The sequence below is a fragment of the Alexandromys fortis genome, unplaced genomic scaffold (genome assembly GCF_014885135.2).
Source record: "Alexandromys fortis isolate MF-2015 unplaced genomic scaffold, M_Fortis_MF-2015_v1.1 scaffold_67, whole genome shotgun sequence".
In the NCBI taxonomy this organism is placed as follows: Eukaryota; Metazoa; Chordata; class Mammalia; order Rodentia; family Cricetidae; genus Alexandromys; species Alexandromys fortis.
Genome location: NW_026067945.1, coordinates 878999 through 895806, shown reverse-complemented (window position 1 = coordinate 895806; position 16808 = coordinate 878999). Strand labels below are relative to the sequence as shown.

General features: G+C 46.9%; 1 protein-coding gene across 1 annotated transcript in view; it reads left to right on the top strand.

Moving 5' to 3' along the window:
- The window catches only part of Entrep2 (endosomal transmembrane epsin interactor 2), a 382445-nt gene that overhangs the window by 163833 nt on the left and 201804 nt on the right, over nucleotides 1-16808 (top strand). The window contains exon 2 of the mRNA XM_050149176.1: nucleotides 11301-11357. Coding sequence (XP_050005133.1) covers nucleotides 11301-11357 — 57 coding nt within the window. The remainder of the gene's footprint in view (nucleotides 1-11300; nucleotides 11358-16808) is intronic.

Here is a 16808-nt window from a genome sequence, read left to right as displayed (position 1 = left end):
ATGTATGTATGTGTGTGGTCAATGTGACTGTGTGTTTGTGTGTGGTATGTGAGTATTTATATGAGTGCTGGGGATCTGAACTCAAGTCCTGATCTTTGTATGGCAAACACTCTACCAGCTAAGCCATTGCCCCAGCCCTAGGACCAGCGACTTTTAGAAGTAGCATTATGGGAGCCAGGCGGTGGTGACGCACGCTATTAATCCCAGCACTCGGGAGGCAGAGGTACAGCATGGTTTACAAGAGCTAGTTCCAGGACAGGCTCCAAAGCTGCTGAGAAGCCCTGTCTCGAAAAACAAATAAAACCAAACAACTGGAGTTACAGCAGGAACTGAAGCTGTCAGTTCACAAAGGGGCAGTCCTCCCGTGGGCATCAACAAAGCATGGTGCATCAAGTTGAGGCAGGACCAAGCTCCTTTCCCTGCATTAAGGCTGGGCAAGGCAACCAGTATGGTTCCCAAAAGCCAGCTCCTGATCCCACTGCTAGGGGCCCCACAAGGAGACCAAGCTATGCAACTGTCGCACAGGGGCAGAGGGCCTAGGTTGGTCCCATTAAGGCTCCCTAGGTGTCAGTGCAGAGCTCCTGACCTTTCAGGAGCTCAGGTCATGTGACTTCCCCCTTGGCTCATATAATCTCCTCCCTCTCTCTCTTCATCAGGACTCCTGGAGCTCAGCCCAGTGCTTGGCTTGTGGATCTCTGCATCTGCTTTTATCAGTTACTGGGTGGATGCTCTTTGGAGACATTAGGAAGTCACCGATCTGAGTATTGGAGATGGCCAGTTCCAACACCCTCTCAACTAGGAGTCTTAGCTGGGAGTTTCCCTGGCACCAGGTTTCTCCCTAACCCCCAAATGCCCCTCCATCCAGAAGTCTTTTTCGTTACTCTCATGGGGCTGACTCTCAAGACTGTTTAGACTGTTTCTCTCTCTCTCTCTCTCTCTCTCTCTCTCTCTCTCTCTCTCTCTCTCTCTCTCTCTCCAGGGAGACTCCCTTGGAGAAAACTCATCTTTCATTTGCAACAGTTATCAGCTGAAGATGGCTTTGGGTTAGGAATGGGGACGTGTGTCTATTCTTCCAGCTCTCAGATCACATCTGGTGCAGACCCACGCAGGCTCTGTGTGTGCTGCCACAGTCTCTGAGTCTCTGTGAGTTCATATGTTGCCAGCTTTGTCATGTCTAGATGGCCTTGTTTCTTTGATGTCCTCCAGCCTCTCTTACATTCTTCCCACCTCCTCTTCTGCAGAGTCCCCTGAGCCCCGAGGGAAGGTTTGAGATGGAGACATCCCTTTTAGCGTTGAGTGTTCTAGGGTCTCTTCACTCTCTGCATATTATCTGGTGATGGGTCTCTGTATTTGTTCCCATCTGTTTCAGGAGAAACCTTCTCTATAAGTGTGGCTGAGCGAGGCATGGATCTGTGAGTCTGACAATATCATTAGGAGCCAGAACAGTCATATTTGGTTATCCCCTAGGACCCTAGCCTATCTAGTCTCAGGTTCTTGGCCACCCAAACAGCAATGGGTATGGGTTCCATCTCATGGAGTGAGCCTTAACTCAAATCAGATATTGGTTGGATGCTCACACAAGCTTTGCGCTACTCTTGTACCAATGTATCTTGCAGGCAGGTCACTCTTATAGCTTGAAGGGTTTATAGCAGAGTTGGTGTTTACCTTTCTCCTATGGCAGAGTGCAGAGTGCTTTCCAGCACCATGAATATTAGTAAGCAGACCTGAAGGCTGTAGTAGGCACCGGCTTGACTTCTCTATGTTCAATAAGTTGTGTAGGTCCACACGTCTGCCTTTTGCAAACTTCACCAAAATATTGCTTGTCTGATGGGTACACATGTTTATATCATTGTTCTAACGTTTTAAACTTTGAGGCATTTGAAATAGGCTGGCTGTTAGAGGTTTATTCTCTGCTCAAAATGCACCGCCTCTTTTTAGAGTTCGGCTAATTTTTCTACTGAGTTATTTTGTTTTCTTGTTAATGTATACAGACCTCTTGTGAATTAAGAAAAATAATCTTTTCTACTGTATCCATTATTAATTTATTTCTCCTATTAAAGTTGTTTGGGGATTTATATTCTTTTAAAGTTACAAATTTGCTTTTTGCCTCTTGCCATAAATAATGCTACAGTTAACGTCTCCTCCAAACTCAGTGTTTTGTTCTCCTCCTGGTCTGCAGGTCGGTGAGGACAACTCCACTGTGCACTAGGCTTCTGCTTGAGTCTGTGCCACAGTGCTATTCTAGGACTCAGGCTTAGGGGCTGCGGACACCTGCATGAGGAGGCCAGAGTGCACGGCCTTGAGGGTGGCAGCGTGGTCCTGTTTCCGCCTGGCACGACCACGCAAGTCAGGAATGGGAACAGGCACATCGGAGCACAGACTTTCACCTTCCACAGAGACAGGTGGCAACGTTTAGTCACCCCCACTAGTGCTGACACACCGCAAACTTCAAAAGTTTGAGCACATCAGTGTTCTCTGTTGTGACCCCTGGGGCTGTGTTATGTGTATGGCTGACTTCAAGACGGTTTTTAATTTTTTTTCCCATTTTCGTCTAGAACATTTAGGCTTTCTTCTCTGGTTCCTCTGGAGTTTGCTCTCATATGAAGATTAGAATAGAAATTATGTTTTGTTTCTTTTTCAAGAGACTTAGCTGATTCACTTTGTATTATGTGGATCATTTTTGTCTCTTTTAAACATTTTAATTAGAATCACGCAGAATATGTACATTACTGAATCCCTTCTATCTTAAAAGGGAATGTGTTGCTTCGTCTAATAATAAAACTTCTTTTGTCCCTCACTTTAAGGCAGTGGTTCCAAGCCTTCCTAATGCTGTGACCCTTTAGTACAGTTCCTCATGTTGTGGGGACCCCCAACCAAAAGATTATTTTCATTGTTACTTTGTAACTGTGATTTTGCTACTTTTATAAATTGTAATGTAAATATCTGTGTTTTCTAATGATCTTAGGTGAACCCTGTGAAAGGGTTGTTCGGTGCCCTCCCAGGGGTCGCAACCCACAGGTTGAGAACCGCTGAGAAGCATTCTTGGCATTTTTCTTGCTCCACTCCTGTCTGGTTTGTTTGTTCTAGGCCATCTTGCCTCTTTGCTTGCAAGCCTTATAAGTGGAGCTTTACATTTTATTCTTTCCCTCCTTTACTTGCACACGTATAGGAAAGCTGTATCTGGGGTTTAAGCACTCGGGCCTTCACACAGTTTTCTATAACAAACAGGGACAGTAAGTTGGTGACTAGGTTGTCATGTTTCCTTCCATGCGTGCACACAGCAATCACACATACCTCTGAGGACAGTCACGGCAGAGTTAAAATGTAAACACACGGCAGGTGTCCAGCATGCAGCCAGAGCTCAACAAATGTAACTACGGACATAGTATTTCAATATACTAATTTTTAGAGCAGGTAGTAAATACGCTGGACCAATCCTTCCTTTCTGCCTCCTTCCTCCTTCTCTTCCCTCTTTCGCAGTTCTCATAGACTTTTTTTCAGCAGTCCACATCGTATCTTGCCCCCTCACTTCCAATTCTCACAGGATTCCTTTTCACACACAGTTTATCAGCTCCCTGCTTCGCACTTTTGTTGCCCTGTGTCTGAATTCCACAAGCCTAGTGGCTCAGAACACCACAAAGAACATTTCTGAGTTTCCGTGGGTCAAGAGTCTGGGAACTTTGTGTCACATCTTCTGCGTGGGTCTGAAGGCTCTCCAAATGCTTGCGAAGGTCATTCTAGCAAGTTCAAACATAAGCTAGCACAAGAATAGAAAATAGGGCTTCAATTTTAAATAGAAGAATGTAATGCTTTGGTAAAAATGTTGGAAGTTTGAATTCAACAGTACTTTTAAAAGAATACTGCCTGGTGAGGAGGTTCATATCTGGATGAAAAGATACTCCAAGGAGGAGGAAGTGCATGAATTAATCATTAGTGTTCATGAACAAATATGATTATTCGGGAGATGTGCAAAAGACAGTTGATAAAAACTTAATGATAATGATGTATACTTTGTACTCTTGCAATTCTTCTGAACACACTGGTGTAACATGCAGAACTGTGATGGGCTGGAATACTCTGCCCCATGTGGACATGTTTATTCAATCCTCCTCCCTGCATGTGGGCAGGACTGTGGCTGAGATGGAATCTTTAAGTGGGTGACACTGACAAATGGGAAGGATTTCATCATGTGCAGTCACAAGTTCTTATCCATAGGGGTACGCTGTGGGAAGTGTGCTGCTGGGCCTACTGTTGACGGGACATCATAGAGTGTGCTTACACAGATCCGCGTGGAGCATCATAAAGTGTGCTCACACAGACCCACGTGGAGCATCATAGAGTGTGCTCACACAGACTTGCGTGGAGCATCATAGAGTGTGTTACACAGACTCTGTGGAGAATCATAGAGTGTGCTCACACAGACTTGCGTGGAGCATCATAGAGTGTACTCACACAGACCCGCGTGGAGCATCTTAGAGTGTGCTCACACAGACCTGCATGGAGCATCATAGTGTGTTACACAGACCCGCGTGGAGCATCATAGAGTGTGCTCACACAGACCTGCATGGAGCATCATAGAGTGTGTTACACAGACCCGCGTGGAGCATCTTAGAGTGTGCTTACCCAGACCCGCGTGGAGCATCTTAGAGTGTACTCACACAGACCCGCGTGGAGCATCTTAGAGTGTGCTTACACAGACCCGCGTGGAGCATCTTAGAGTGTGCTCACACAGACTTGCGTGGAGCATCATGGAGTGTGTTACACAGACCTGCGTGGAGCATCATAGAGTGTGCTTACACAGACCCGTGTGGAGCAGGCCAGCCACTCTATGTGACTTCTTTTTGTTTCTTTGATTTTCCTTTAATTGTGTGTGTGTGTGTGTGTGTGTATGAGAGAGAGAGGGGGAGAAGGAGAGAGAGAGAGAGAGAGAGAGAGAGAGAGAGAGAGAGAGAGAGAGAGAGAGAATCACTGAGTATCCCGGACTGGCTTCCAATTCCCAGTCTTTCTCTCTCAACCTTCCCAGTGCTGAGATTACAGGCATGTGCCCACATGACCTCTTGTGTGCCTATGTGACCTCTTGATCTAGACCAGCCAAACAAAGCAGCTAGAACAAAGCTGCTGCTACCATCACTGTGACAAAATATACAGCTTTATTTTTTTTAAATTAATGGGTGTGCATTCTAAACTAATGATTAAACAATACAGAACATTACATTCTAACCAACATCACTCTCAAATCTGGGGTACCCATTATCATATATGTGATCGGCCATTGGCAGAAATGTGTTTTAGGTCCTGGATCAATTTGATGAGGAGGAATGGAGGGTTGCCCTAGGTGGGTCTAGCCTGCTAAGGACCTTAGATCATATTTCATGTCAAAGCTGTGAGGTATGACAAGAATTCTCTGGGTTTAACCACTGACCATAAACATGCAGCCAGGCTGACATGTGTCTAAGAAGGAGGACCATGTCATGTTACCCTCGAAATAAATGCCACCAACCAACCTTGGGAAGTGGCTCTCTTCCACCGTATTTAATTAATACGTTTATTAATGCATGTCTTCCTTCTGAATGATCTTTTCTTTCCTTACACGACCCTGATATTCTCAAATAGCAGTGCTGTTTGCTGTACAGAAGCTTTTCAGTTTCCTGAGGTCCCGTGACTGTATGTATTTATATTTTCTGTTGGTCTTAGTGCCCATGCTTTGGCATCTAGCTGAGGAAACCCTTTCCTGCGCTGATAAGTTCAAGCCTCTTCCCCACTTTCTCTTCGGTCAGATCCAGAGTAGCAGGTCTCTTGTGTTGGAGTTGAGTTTTATGCAGTGATACATATGGATCTGTTTTCATTCTTGTACATGCTACTATCCAGTTTCACTATCAGCGTTTGCAGAAGATGCTGGTCCTCCCCCCCAGTGTGTAATTTTTGCTTCTTTGTCAAAAACCAGGTGTCCATAGATGTGTGGACTAATGTCTATGTTTTCAGATCAATCCCATTGATCACTATGTCTTTTTTTTCTGCCAATGCCATGCATGTTTTCTTACAGTTTCTCTGTAGTATAACCTAAAAATCAGGAATGGTGATGCCTCCAGGAGTTCCTTTATTATTCAGATTTCAGGAATTTTTCCCAGTTATCCTGTTTTCTTTTGCTTTCTTCCTTTTCTTGTGTGTGTCTTCTCATACTGACAAGCAGGGCTGGGATGATGGGAGAGAAGAATGAAAGACGACACAGCCGAACAGCCTTGGTGCGTGGCTGAGAGCCAGTCAGAGAAAGGTGCACAAAAGAGCGTGAAGCCGATGCAGGAGGTCTATCCCTCTGTGTGAAGCTGACCAGGAATGGCTTGAGACAGAGCTGTAGTCTGAAGCACTGTGGCTGCTACCGCTCACTAGGCATTACTCATCCCCGGCAGCTCACTTGCTCTGTTTCTGCAACAGCTTCCTTCCCCAGGCATGGAGCAAACGCGGCTTCTTGGCGGCAAGCTGACTCTGCGGTAGCTGTGGGCACACCTGCCATGTGTTTGGGGAAAGTAATCGAATTGGCTCTCATCTTCCTTCTACAAGGACGCGTTCCACTGCTTAAAATGTTGCCTCATCATCTGCCTCTGAATCGGATCTGATGATCTGAACAAAATTCTTGATTGTCGGCATCAAGGGAAAATTCCAGCATTAGGAAGACAAGATCTACAGAGCCTGTGTACTCCAGGCCTGTCTGGCCGGCAGTGGTACCGTCCGTGGAAACTACTTTGGGCTCTAATAGGGCCGTTCCTGCCTGACAGTCTGTTCCTCTCTTCATCGGCTGCAGCAGGAACTTCTGTCTCAATTCTAATTTTTATCTCTGGCGACTTCTAGGTCGGGCAGGGAAGCGGAAAGAGCAAGTTGGTATCCTTGTCACTCGACACGCTTGAAAGGGGAAGCCTCGCCTCTCCGAGTAGCATCCTGCCTCGCCTCTCTGAGTGGCATCCTGCCTCGCCCATCTTTGCCTTTTCTTTCCACAGCTGTTTAATTATATGTTACCCCTCTCTGACCTTCTGCAGTTTTCCCCATATTCTTGGCAAATTGTGGACTTTGAGTAACAAAGTGTGCCAATTAAATGGGTCAGCAGTTTCATGGTGTGGTAGTTTCACAGTTAGCTTGGTTCACAACCCGTTTTCTCGTAGGTGTGATATCAAAGAAACCTAGAGACCTACTGAGCCCCCAGAATGTGCCACAGCTCCTTACTAGATGCTGGAGTTGGATAAAACTAGCTCAGACCAGGAACTCACCAAGGCCAGCTGGCCTGGGTCTGAAAAAGCATGGGATAAAACCGGACTCACTGAACATAGCGGACAATGAGGACTACTGAGAACTCAAGAACAACGGCACTGGGTTTTGATCCTACTGCACGTACTGGCCTTGTGGGAGCCTAGGCAGTTTGGATGCTCACCTAACTAGACCTGGAAGGAGGTGGGTGGTCCTTGGACTTCCCACAGGGCAGGGAACCCTGATTGCTTTTTGGGCTGATGAGGGAGGGAGACTTGATTGGGGGAGGGGGAGGGAAATGGGAGGCGGTGGCAGGGAGGAGGCAGAAATCTTTAATAAATAAATAAATAACAAAACAAAAGACCAATAGTCAAGGAACAGAGGATTCAAAATTCTTTTCTGTTGTGCTCTGAAGGATGGGTCTCTCTACCCTGGGTCACAAATAGATTTGGGCAGGTGTCCCAAAAGAGACCCCTCACCTAAGCTTGAAAATCCTTCTCTGAAACGTTCTGGCATGGCCACGCTGTCCTGGGAACTGACCCAGTGTATCCGGAGACAGGAAGCCTGCCGCTTCTGTGGAAGCATGGAGAGAGAGCGGGTAGATGTTGTAGAATCCAGCAGCCCACTCCAACTAGAGTTGCAGGTGATGCGTCTTGTTACTGGGAAGGGGTAGCTGTGAGAGGTCATGTGGGAAGCCCTCAGGTGGTTGGGCGCCAGCTCTTGAGGGTTTTGTGGGGCCTCCTTCCCTTCCCTCCCTTGCTTTCTGGCCCCGAGGCCTTTCTTCTTTACACACCTTAACCCTTAACCAGGCTGCGCTGTCCTCACCACAGGCCTGGGGCAGCAGAGCCAGCCAGTGGTGCACCAAGACCTCCAGAACTGTGAGCCTATGTAAACCGTGTGTGTGTGTGTGTGTGTGTGTGTGGTATTTGCATGAGTATGTATTCACTGGTATATGTTTATATACATGTTTCTGTGTGTGCACAGACATGTGGGGAGGTCAAAGACCAGCATCAAGTATCTGCCTCTTGCTCTCCACCTTTGGAGACCGGGTCTCTCACTGAACCTAGAACTCATCAACTGGCTAGACTGGCTGGCCAGGGATCCATTTGTCTTTGCTTCCTCCTGCCTCTCAATACCCGGGTTACAAAGGATGTACCTCCAAGCTCAGCCTTTACATGGCTACTGGGGATTGAACTCAGGTCCTCCTCGTTGCCCAGCAAGCCTTTAACCCACTGAGCAATTTTCCTACCATCTATCTGTGCCCTGTGTAAGTTAATTAACTCAGATGTTTTGTTATGCTGATATGTATACTACATATTAATCAACTATTGTTACTATACTGGAGCAGAACCCCATGGCTTAGATAATGTATTTTTTTCCCCTCACAGTTCTAGAGGTTACAAAGACCAAGACCGAGGTGCTAACCCTCATGACAGTTATCTTCCTGACTTGCAGACATTCCCCTGTTGATGGTCACAAGAACTTTATTTGGTACATGTGAAGAGAGAGGTGGAGGGAGTCAGAGGGAGAGCCCCCTCCTCCTGAGGGCAATTTGTCATAATAGGCGGGAGCGAGTGAGGAAGGCTAATGTCTGGACATAGAGGAAAGCAGAGGACGTTCTAATGGCTGAATGTACAGAGGACTCAGCCCAGCCGTGCCACCTCCTGACCCTTGAACTATATAGTGAGCTCAGAAGATGTCTTGCTGGGAATTTCCACTCAACCCGAAGAGGAGAATTTGGAGGTGAAGGAATGGAATTGGAGTTTGAAATGTCAAGCAGGAAATAGTGATAGGAGTTGTAATGAAATGTGCGCTAGAGAAATGGCCCTGGGATCTAATGTTGAAATGACTTGAGACCAGGGTGTCTATCTGGTAATGATAGATCTGACCTCACAGGCTGGTGGGGATATTTGGGTCTTGGCTAGAAGTCAAGTTCTAGAGACCTGTTGAAGAATTAGACTCAGATGCCCAGAGAGATAGAAGCCAAGGGTCTCTCCAGCATTAGAGAGAGAATACCAGGAAAAGGATGCTGGACAGCACACGGAGGTTGTGGTTAATTGTCAGTGCTGACTGAAGGATTCGTGTGCGTAGACTAAATCCTATTGGGTGTAAGGTCTGGTTCTGCCAGCTGCGGTCTGTGACTGAAGTGGTTTGAATGAGAAAGACCTCCAGGGGCTCATATGTTTGAATGCTTAACCATCACTTGGTAGACCTTTTGGGAAGGAGTAGGAGGTGTGTCGTTGAGAGTGGGCTCTCATGATTTAAAAGCCCACACCAGGCCAGGTGCCCATTCTCTCTCTCTCTCTCTCTCTCTCTCTCTCTCTCTCTCTCTCTCTCTCTCTCTCTCTCCTCTTTCCCCCCTCTCTCTCCCCCTCCCCCTCTTCCTTTTATTCAGGTTGGAAAACTCTCAGCTAAATTGCTCCAGCACCATGCCTGTCTGGTTCCCACCATGATAATCATGGACTAACCCTCTAAATCTGTAAGCAAGCCCCTAATTAAATGCTTTCTTTTGTTAAGAGTTGCTTTGGTCCTGTCTATTCACAGCAACAGAACAGTAACTAAGACAGTGACCAAACAGACTTTGTAGCTGTATTAGTAGCATGGCCCTCACAGGTCTGGTTGGCCCTTGTGGAGTTCCAGGGATAAAGCATCCAAGACTTCCAGCTGGGTCGTTGGCTGCCTGACCTAATCCCACAGCGGTAGGTGTGTGAGGTCCATCTTTCCAGGATCTCATGTCCAAAGAGCTCATTTATGATAAGACCTCCTGAATAATTAATTTTCTTGATCAGCAAGCCAGAGCCTCCTTTCCTGGGTCTTTTTAGATGTTGGGGTGGGCTGGCGAGGGATGAGATTTAGGCATGAGTGGCCAGGCAGGAGTAGCATGGTTTTGGAAAGTTGAGCTTGTTAGAGGAACACCAGGCCTGGAAGGTGATGGCTTCAGATACATTTGGAATCTGCCGAGTGGGAGAACAACAGGTACCAGGAACAGAATTCACAGATGCTGAGATGCCTAGCAGACAGCTCTGGGCTGTGGAGGTTTCTTAGGGTGCATAATAGCTAGTTTCCCATTTGACTGGGAAAAGCAGACAAAAATCTTGGGAACATGGAATTAGGGATTAGGACTCTAAGAGGATGCTGAAGAGAGCAGTGTGGAAAATGGGACCTGGAGGGGTGGGATCTCTTTGGAGGATCGTCCTTTGATGGACAACATGGGGCAGCACCTTGTAGTACTTGGTGACTTCTCTGTGACCTTGAGAAGCAGAGCTTCTATTAAGTTGTGGAGGCTGACTACAGATGTTAGATGGGAAGTAGCTTAGTCTCCATAGTTGCTGGTTTTTCCTGGACCCAAAGAGACCAAGAATATGTGAACCAAGCCAGTGTCTTCCCTGCCAAGTGCAGACTTTAGGAAAAGGTGGGCCTGGAGCTAGACAAATACGTGTTTGAGCAGTGGTTTTCAAAGGTACAAACACACAGTGCATCAGTCTGATAAAGATGACATACATGGGAGAGGAGAAGCAGGGGTGGCAACAGGAGCCAGGGCAAGAATAAAGGCAGGGCTTTGTCAGGAAAGGGGTGGGCTGCTGTGAGCAGGTGTCTAGAAAGTTCCAGAGCAGTCTAAGGAGTTATTGCTTATTATCAAGATGGGAAACTTTGCTGGGAACACAGACTGGAGGGAAGGTTGTATGGTGGGCAGCCACCTCACTTCAGAGTGGCCTTCGCTCCAGGGGTGTCCAAGGGTGGCCTTTCTGTGATTTTATAGGACTCAGCCAGATAAGTTAGAGGACTGGGGAACACTAAGAAGCTTCCTGCAGCTTCTGTAAACCCGACACTGGCATGCTGTGCAATTCTGCACATAAAGCAATCTGCTCTGTAGCGTGTGGGTTTCTCGAACAGCCAGGTCAGTGTGGCCACAGGCTCTCATCATCTGGAGTGGAGACCCAGCTCATGAAAACACCGCTCTTGTATTGTGCGGATTTCACATGTCCTTTTATGTGTGGAATGGGTTGAAGCTAGTCTGAGAGGTTGCCAAATGTCTCACCTCCCTCTGCTCGCCTTCCTTCCAGGTGCTGTTGTCTGGACTCATTGGCGTTGTCTCCTGGAAGAGGCCTCTCTCACTTGTGGTAAGTGGCACCTGGAGCTCCGGGTGGCCTTGGACAGTGCTTTGCCTGCGGAGGAGTGAGTGTGGCAGAGGGAACGGCAGCCAGCGTTCAGCTGTTGGCAGGAGCTGGTGTGCAGTGCTTGTTATGAGCCGGTGGCAGACTTTTGTACCTAGCGTCTGCGTGCGTGCTGATGGGCTCTCAAGAACTGGCTGTGCATTGGCACGCTGCTCTTCCCAGCATGCCCCTTGAGTGATTCCTACGACTGCCCTACCACAATCCTTTATCTGCTGGCTTTGGTGACATCCCTCGAGGATATTCTGAGAACAAAGACATTTTGAAAGTCTGGATGCCAGTGCTTTTTCTAGCCACTAAGATCTGTTTATGTGCTTATGAGATATGTGCATGTGTAAATACGCACACAGGAGTATACAATCAGCATATATTCTACCAGAGTTCAAGACGTGTTAGTTTGGGGGAACTTTAGAGTTTGCATGGCTAAAACATTTTTTCTTGAGCGGAATCATTACTGGGCAGGGCGAGGAGGCGTAGACCACACCAGGGGTAGGAAAGGTTGATGGTCTTTCCCTCTGAGGAGTACCCCCCAAGCATCTCTGTGTGTATTGATCTGCAGCCTGGTCTTCTCGGTGTATGCATTAATATATTGATGTGTCCGTGTCAGAGCCTTGATGGGCACTGAACAAGGCAGTGTGGTTATGTCCGCCTTTTGTATTAATCAATTATTTAAAAATCTTGTTTTAAGTGATAAGCTGGGAGATAATGATGCGTACTAAATATTAATGGAAATAGGAAAACAGGAAATGTGTTTGTGGAAGATACTTCCTTCATGAATGTGACTGTGATATCCTGAAATGGTGTGGGGGAAAATTCAGTTGAACTTCCTCTTGTGTAGTTTGGTTCCCAGAAGAGATTTCCTTAAATGTTTTAATATAGAACATTTCAAACATGCAGAAAAGTGGAGGGAGAGGCTGGCATAGTGAATCCTGGTCCCCTCTCCACCCAGCCTCAAGAACAACAACAAAACACACCTGGTCTTTCTTTTTCCTTTCGTATGCTCTACGTTCCGGCTCCCAGCCCTTCTTCTCTTTCTTGGATGGATGAACTTATGGCAACTCCATCACGGGGACCAAGAAGCTGGCTCTGTGTAGGATGGGTTGGCAGTGCACACACTGGCTGGGGACCAGCCATAACTCCTGAGCTGTCCTTAGCAACGGAGAGACAGTCTGTTCCATTCCTCCACATACCCCCACAGGACAGACAGATTAAGACCTTGGATGCCAGTCACCCAACAACAACAACAACAACAACAACAACAACAAAACAACAATAATGCTCCTTAGGATGGATGTAGAAACATACATCTTTAGTCACTCAGCCACCCCCTTCCCCCACTTTGGTCCTAGCTCCTGGATGGAGATCCTTGCAGGGTGGGCAGGATGCAGGTGCCTTAGTTACCTTATGGATGTGGCTCAGATGTACCCTGGGAGAGCTGGAGAGGTTTGTGGAGCTCACACAGGGAGAAAGGGATGGCAGCAGCTGGGCCTGTGGAGGCAGTGTTCCAAGAGCTGGTTCTCGGGGCCTGCTGGGTGATTAGTGTAGGACCAGCTGCTCTCTGGAAGGTGCTCGCATTCACCTTGCCTTGATTGATCTCCTCCCAGGGCCCAGCTGGAGGATGAAGGGCTTCGCTAGGGAAATGCTAGCCACTGTGCCAAACCCCAGGTTCTTAGTGGCTCTGTGCAGTGCTGATTTACTCCCATTGGCTCTCCAGTGCAGATGCTGCCCTCGACAGATACTTTCTCCACAGAAGGTCTCAGAAAGACTGTAGGTCTTAATATTTGCAGTCTTCCTATAACCTATGTCTGGGGAGTCTCTGGGATTCATGGAAGGTAGGGTTGGGTCTCCTTGGCCTAACAGTTATGCACAGCGTGTGTATATCTCACGGCAAGAACTCGTCACCAGGCCATTTCTGGTGTCAATGGAGGCTTGCAGGTGCTGCCTGTCTGGATAGACACTACCCAGAGGCAGCCACACACTGTGGAGCAGGGAAAGTTTGGGTGGGGAGTTCTTTGTCCCTCCCCTAACAAGGTTCTTTTGTCTGTGCAGAAGCCATGAATACAGAGACCCAACTCTACATACCTACATATATATCTATGTATCAGTGAGGAATGACTAGAAAACGCAACACACAGGATACACTAGCTAGTTTCTGCCTGCTCGTCTATTTGGTTATATACTTTAAAGAATCTCATAAGATTGTTAACAAGGCCCAAACCCACAGCCTGGGCCAGCAGCCTAGCACCTCAGGGGAGAATGAGTACCGCTTGCTTTTGAACCTCAGTTCCTTCTCTTTAGAGGAAGCCATTCTTTCTTCTTGCGGGGCTTTCAACTGCTTAGATAAAGCCCAATGAGAAGCCCCTACATTAGGCAGGGCATTCAGCTCTGTTCGGCGATTATTGACTTAAACGTACATTTCATCTTAAATACACCCTAAAAACATCAAAACGAGTGTCCCACCAAGCATCTAGCTAGGAATTTTGTGTTTGCCTTGTTGACACGTAACAAGTGGCTGTCAATCAGGATTCTTACGTGAATGACCCCAAATGTGCCATCTGTGAAACACTGTGGGTGATGATGGTGGCCGCTGGCTGAGTGTGATGTGGGCACATCTCTTCCCAGTACTACAGGCAAGAGTCAGTTTGGTATTAAAATACTAAAGAAGAGAAGTGGCAGCCTCCAGGTCTTGACACAACTAACTCATACTTGAGCCCAAGTCTTTGGCATCAAAATTCTTTCTCCCACCCAACCTACCATGGGCCTCACAGACATCCCTTTCTGCCCGCTGGCTCTCCTCGAACCACACACCCCTTGACTTGTGCATCGCCTCTCATGCCACAGCCCAGCCTGGATGCCAGCGAGTCCCTCTTACTTCCTCTTCCTAACCATCTTGTCTTTCCGTACTCACCCACAGGGTCTCATTTGTACTCTTTACTATTTGTTCACTTGGTCCCCTCTTCTCTAGGCTTTCCACAGACCCCAGCCTAGCCTCCTCTCATAGGACCCAAGCATAGCCTATATACAGTTCTCTGTGCCTGTTTGCTTTTTCTTTTCTTTTCTTTTCTTTTCTTTTCTTTTCTTTTCTTTTCTTTTCTTTTCTTTTCTTTTCTTTTCCTTTCCTTTCCCTTCCCTTCCCTTCCCTTCCCTTCCCCTTCCCCTTCCCCTTCCCCTTCCCCTTCCCCTTCCCCTTCCCCTTCTCCTTCCTTCCTTCCTTCCTTCTATTTTTTTGAGACAGGGTTTCTCTGTAGCTTTGGAGCCTGTCCTGGAACTCACTCTTGTAGACCAGGCTGGCCTTGAACTCATAGAGATTCGCCTGCCTCTGCCTCCCAAGTGCTGGGGTTAAAGGCGTGCACCACCACTGCCCGGCTTTTGGAGGGGGGTTGCTTTTTCTTAAAGCTACTTGACATGCTTGTGTAACACAAATAATAAAAACCCGGGGACAGATATCAGGGTTCAACCTGAAGATCAGAAAGACAAAGCAGTCAAGCCACTAAAGAGCTCTTACCTCTGCGAAATCCTTAGACCGAAGGAGGGTGAGTTCCAGTCTCATCCGCTTTTATATTCCTCTCTACTGCTGAGATTAAAGGCGTGCACCACCACTGCCTGGCCCCTATGTCTGACTAATGTGGCTGCTGGGATTAAAGGTGTGTGCAACCACTGCTTGCCCATATGGGTGACTAGTGTGACCACTTTGCACTGACCTTCAGGCAAACTTTACTTATTAAAATACAAATGAAATATCATTACATGCTTGCATGTGTGCACACACCAGTTAATATCTGCCTAGGGCATTAAAGGCTGTGTACTTTTTTTTTTCTCGAGTCAAGTTTTTTTTTTTTTTTTTTTTCCTGTGTAACAGCCCTGACGTTCCTGGAACTCACTCCATAGACCTGGCTGGCCTCGAACTCACAGAGTTCCTCCTGCCTCTATCTCCTTGGGTGCTGGAATTAAAGGTGTGTGCCACCACTCCCTGGCAGCTGCATATTTTTAATAAAGAAAAAGCATAATTACTTCACAATTTTCTCAACAAATTACAAACTATGGCCGTCTCATTGGTTCAGTCTCTGATGGGCCTCGTGACATATGCCACCTTGGTGGGAGAGAACACAAGGGAGCAGCTAGTCTCACCCTTTCATAACTAGCCATTCTTGCAGTAACTCACTTCAGGAGACAGTCATTAATCCCGTCTGAGGAGACAACCTCAGCGGCCTAATGTCCTCCACTAGGCCCTACTATCACCAAGCTGAGGACCAAACTGTAACCCATGAACCCTGTTTACACACTCAAGCCTCAGCCAGGCCATGACACCACATAAAACACGAACCGTGCTATGTTCAGCTCTTCTTCTTTAAGACCCTCTCAAGTTCCCCAAATCCAGAAAATAGAACTAAGTTTTGTAGGTGATGGGTAAAAGTTGTGAGGAGCAGATGAAGAAGGTCGGGTCTTGTCTGGAGTCCTATAGCTGGGTTGCCTTGAAGTCTTTTTTTAGTAATAATTTACCGATCCTCTCTCTCTCCCCTTCAACTCCTCCATATCTCCCATATTCCATCTCAAATTATTGACCTTTGACCTTTTCTTTAATTCTTATTGTTTTACACAGACGCACACACATAACTCGCTGAGCCCAATGTTGTGTGTGTGTGTTTAGGGCCAACCACTTAGGATTAGATGACCCCCCCAGAGGTTCATCCCTGGCGAAGGTTGAGTCTCTCACTTTCTCAGCAGCTACAGAATTGCCTATAGTTCTTCATGCAGGGGTGAGGCCTTATGCCACTTTCCCCATTACGTTGGCATGAAAACTGGTGTTTTCATTGTGATATTTTGTTTGGGTGACCATGTTAAGATTTTATGGATGAAGTTTTCATCACATATAGGAAACACTATTTCACAGCAGAAATTTTCTGCGTGAAATACGATTTCAGGTTCTCTGGCACTTATGATCTTTCTGCCCCCTCTTTTTATAATGTTTCCTGAACCTTAGGTATAGGGGGTTGCATTATGTATGAATGGGTTGGAGCTGAAGCCAGTATAATTTATAACTGTATTCTAAATACTTGTGTCCTTACATCTACAGATAAGTATAGCTCTCTCTTCTCATCAAAGAATCTCCTTTTTGCTACAGATGGAGACTATTTCAAAAATCTACAACTGGCCAAAACATAGAGAACAACAGATCTTGAAGTCTTGATTTCTCTTCCTTAAGGCCCTGTGTTTATCCTCTCCCATAATGACCCATGTTTCTAGAGGAGCAAACTGACAAGATCTCTGTGAGCTTCCGGACTCATTCCCAGAGAAATCACTGGCCTTTTCTTCTCCTCTCCACTGACAGGCACAGTGAACTGTCTGTGAAAGGAGTCTGTCCCTAGTGCTCGTTAGGAAGAAGCGGTGTTAGGTGCCCTC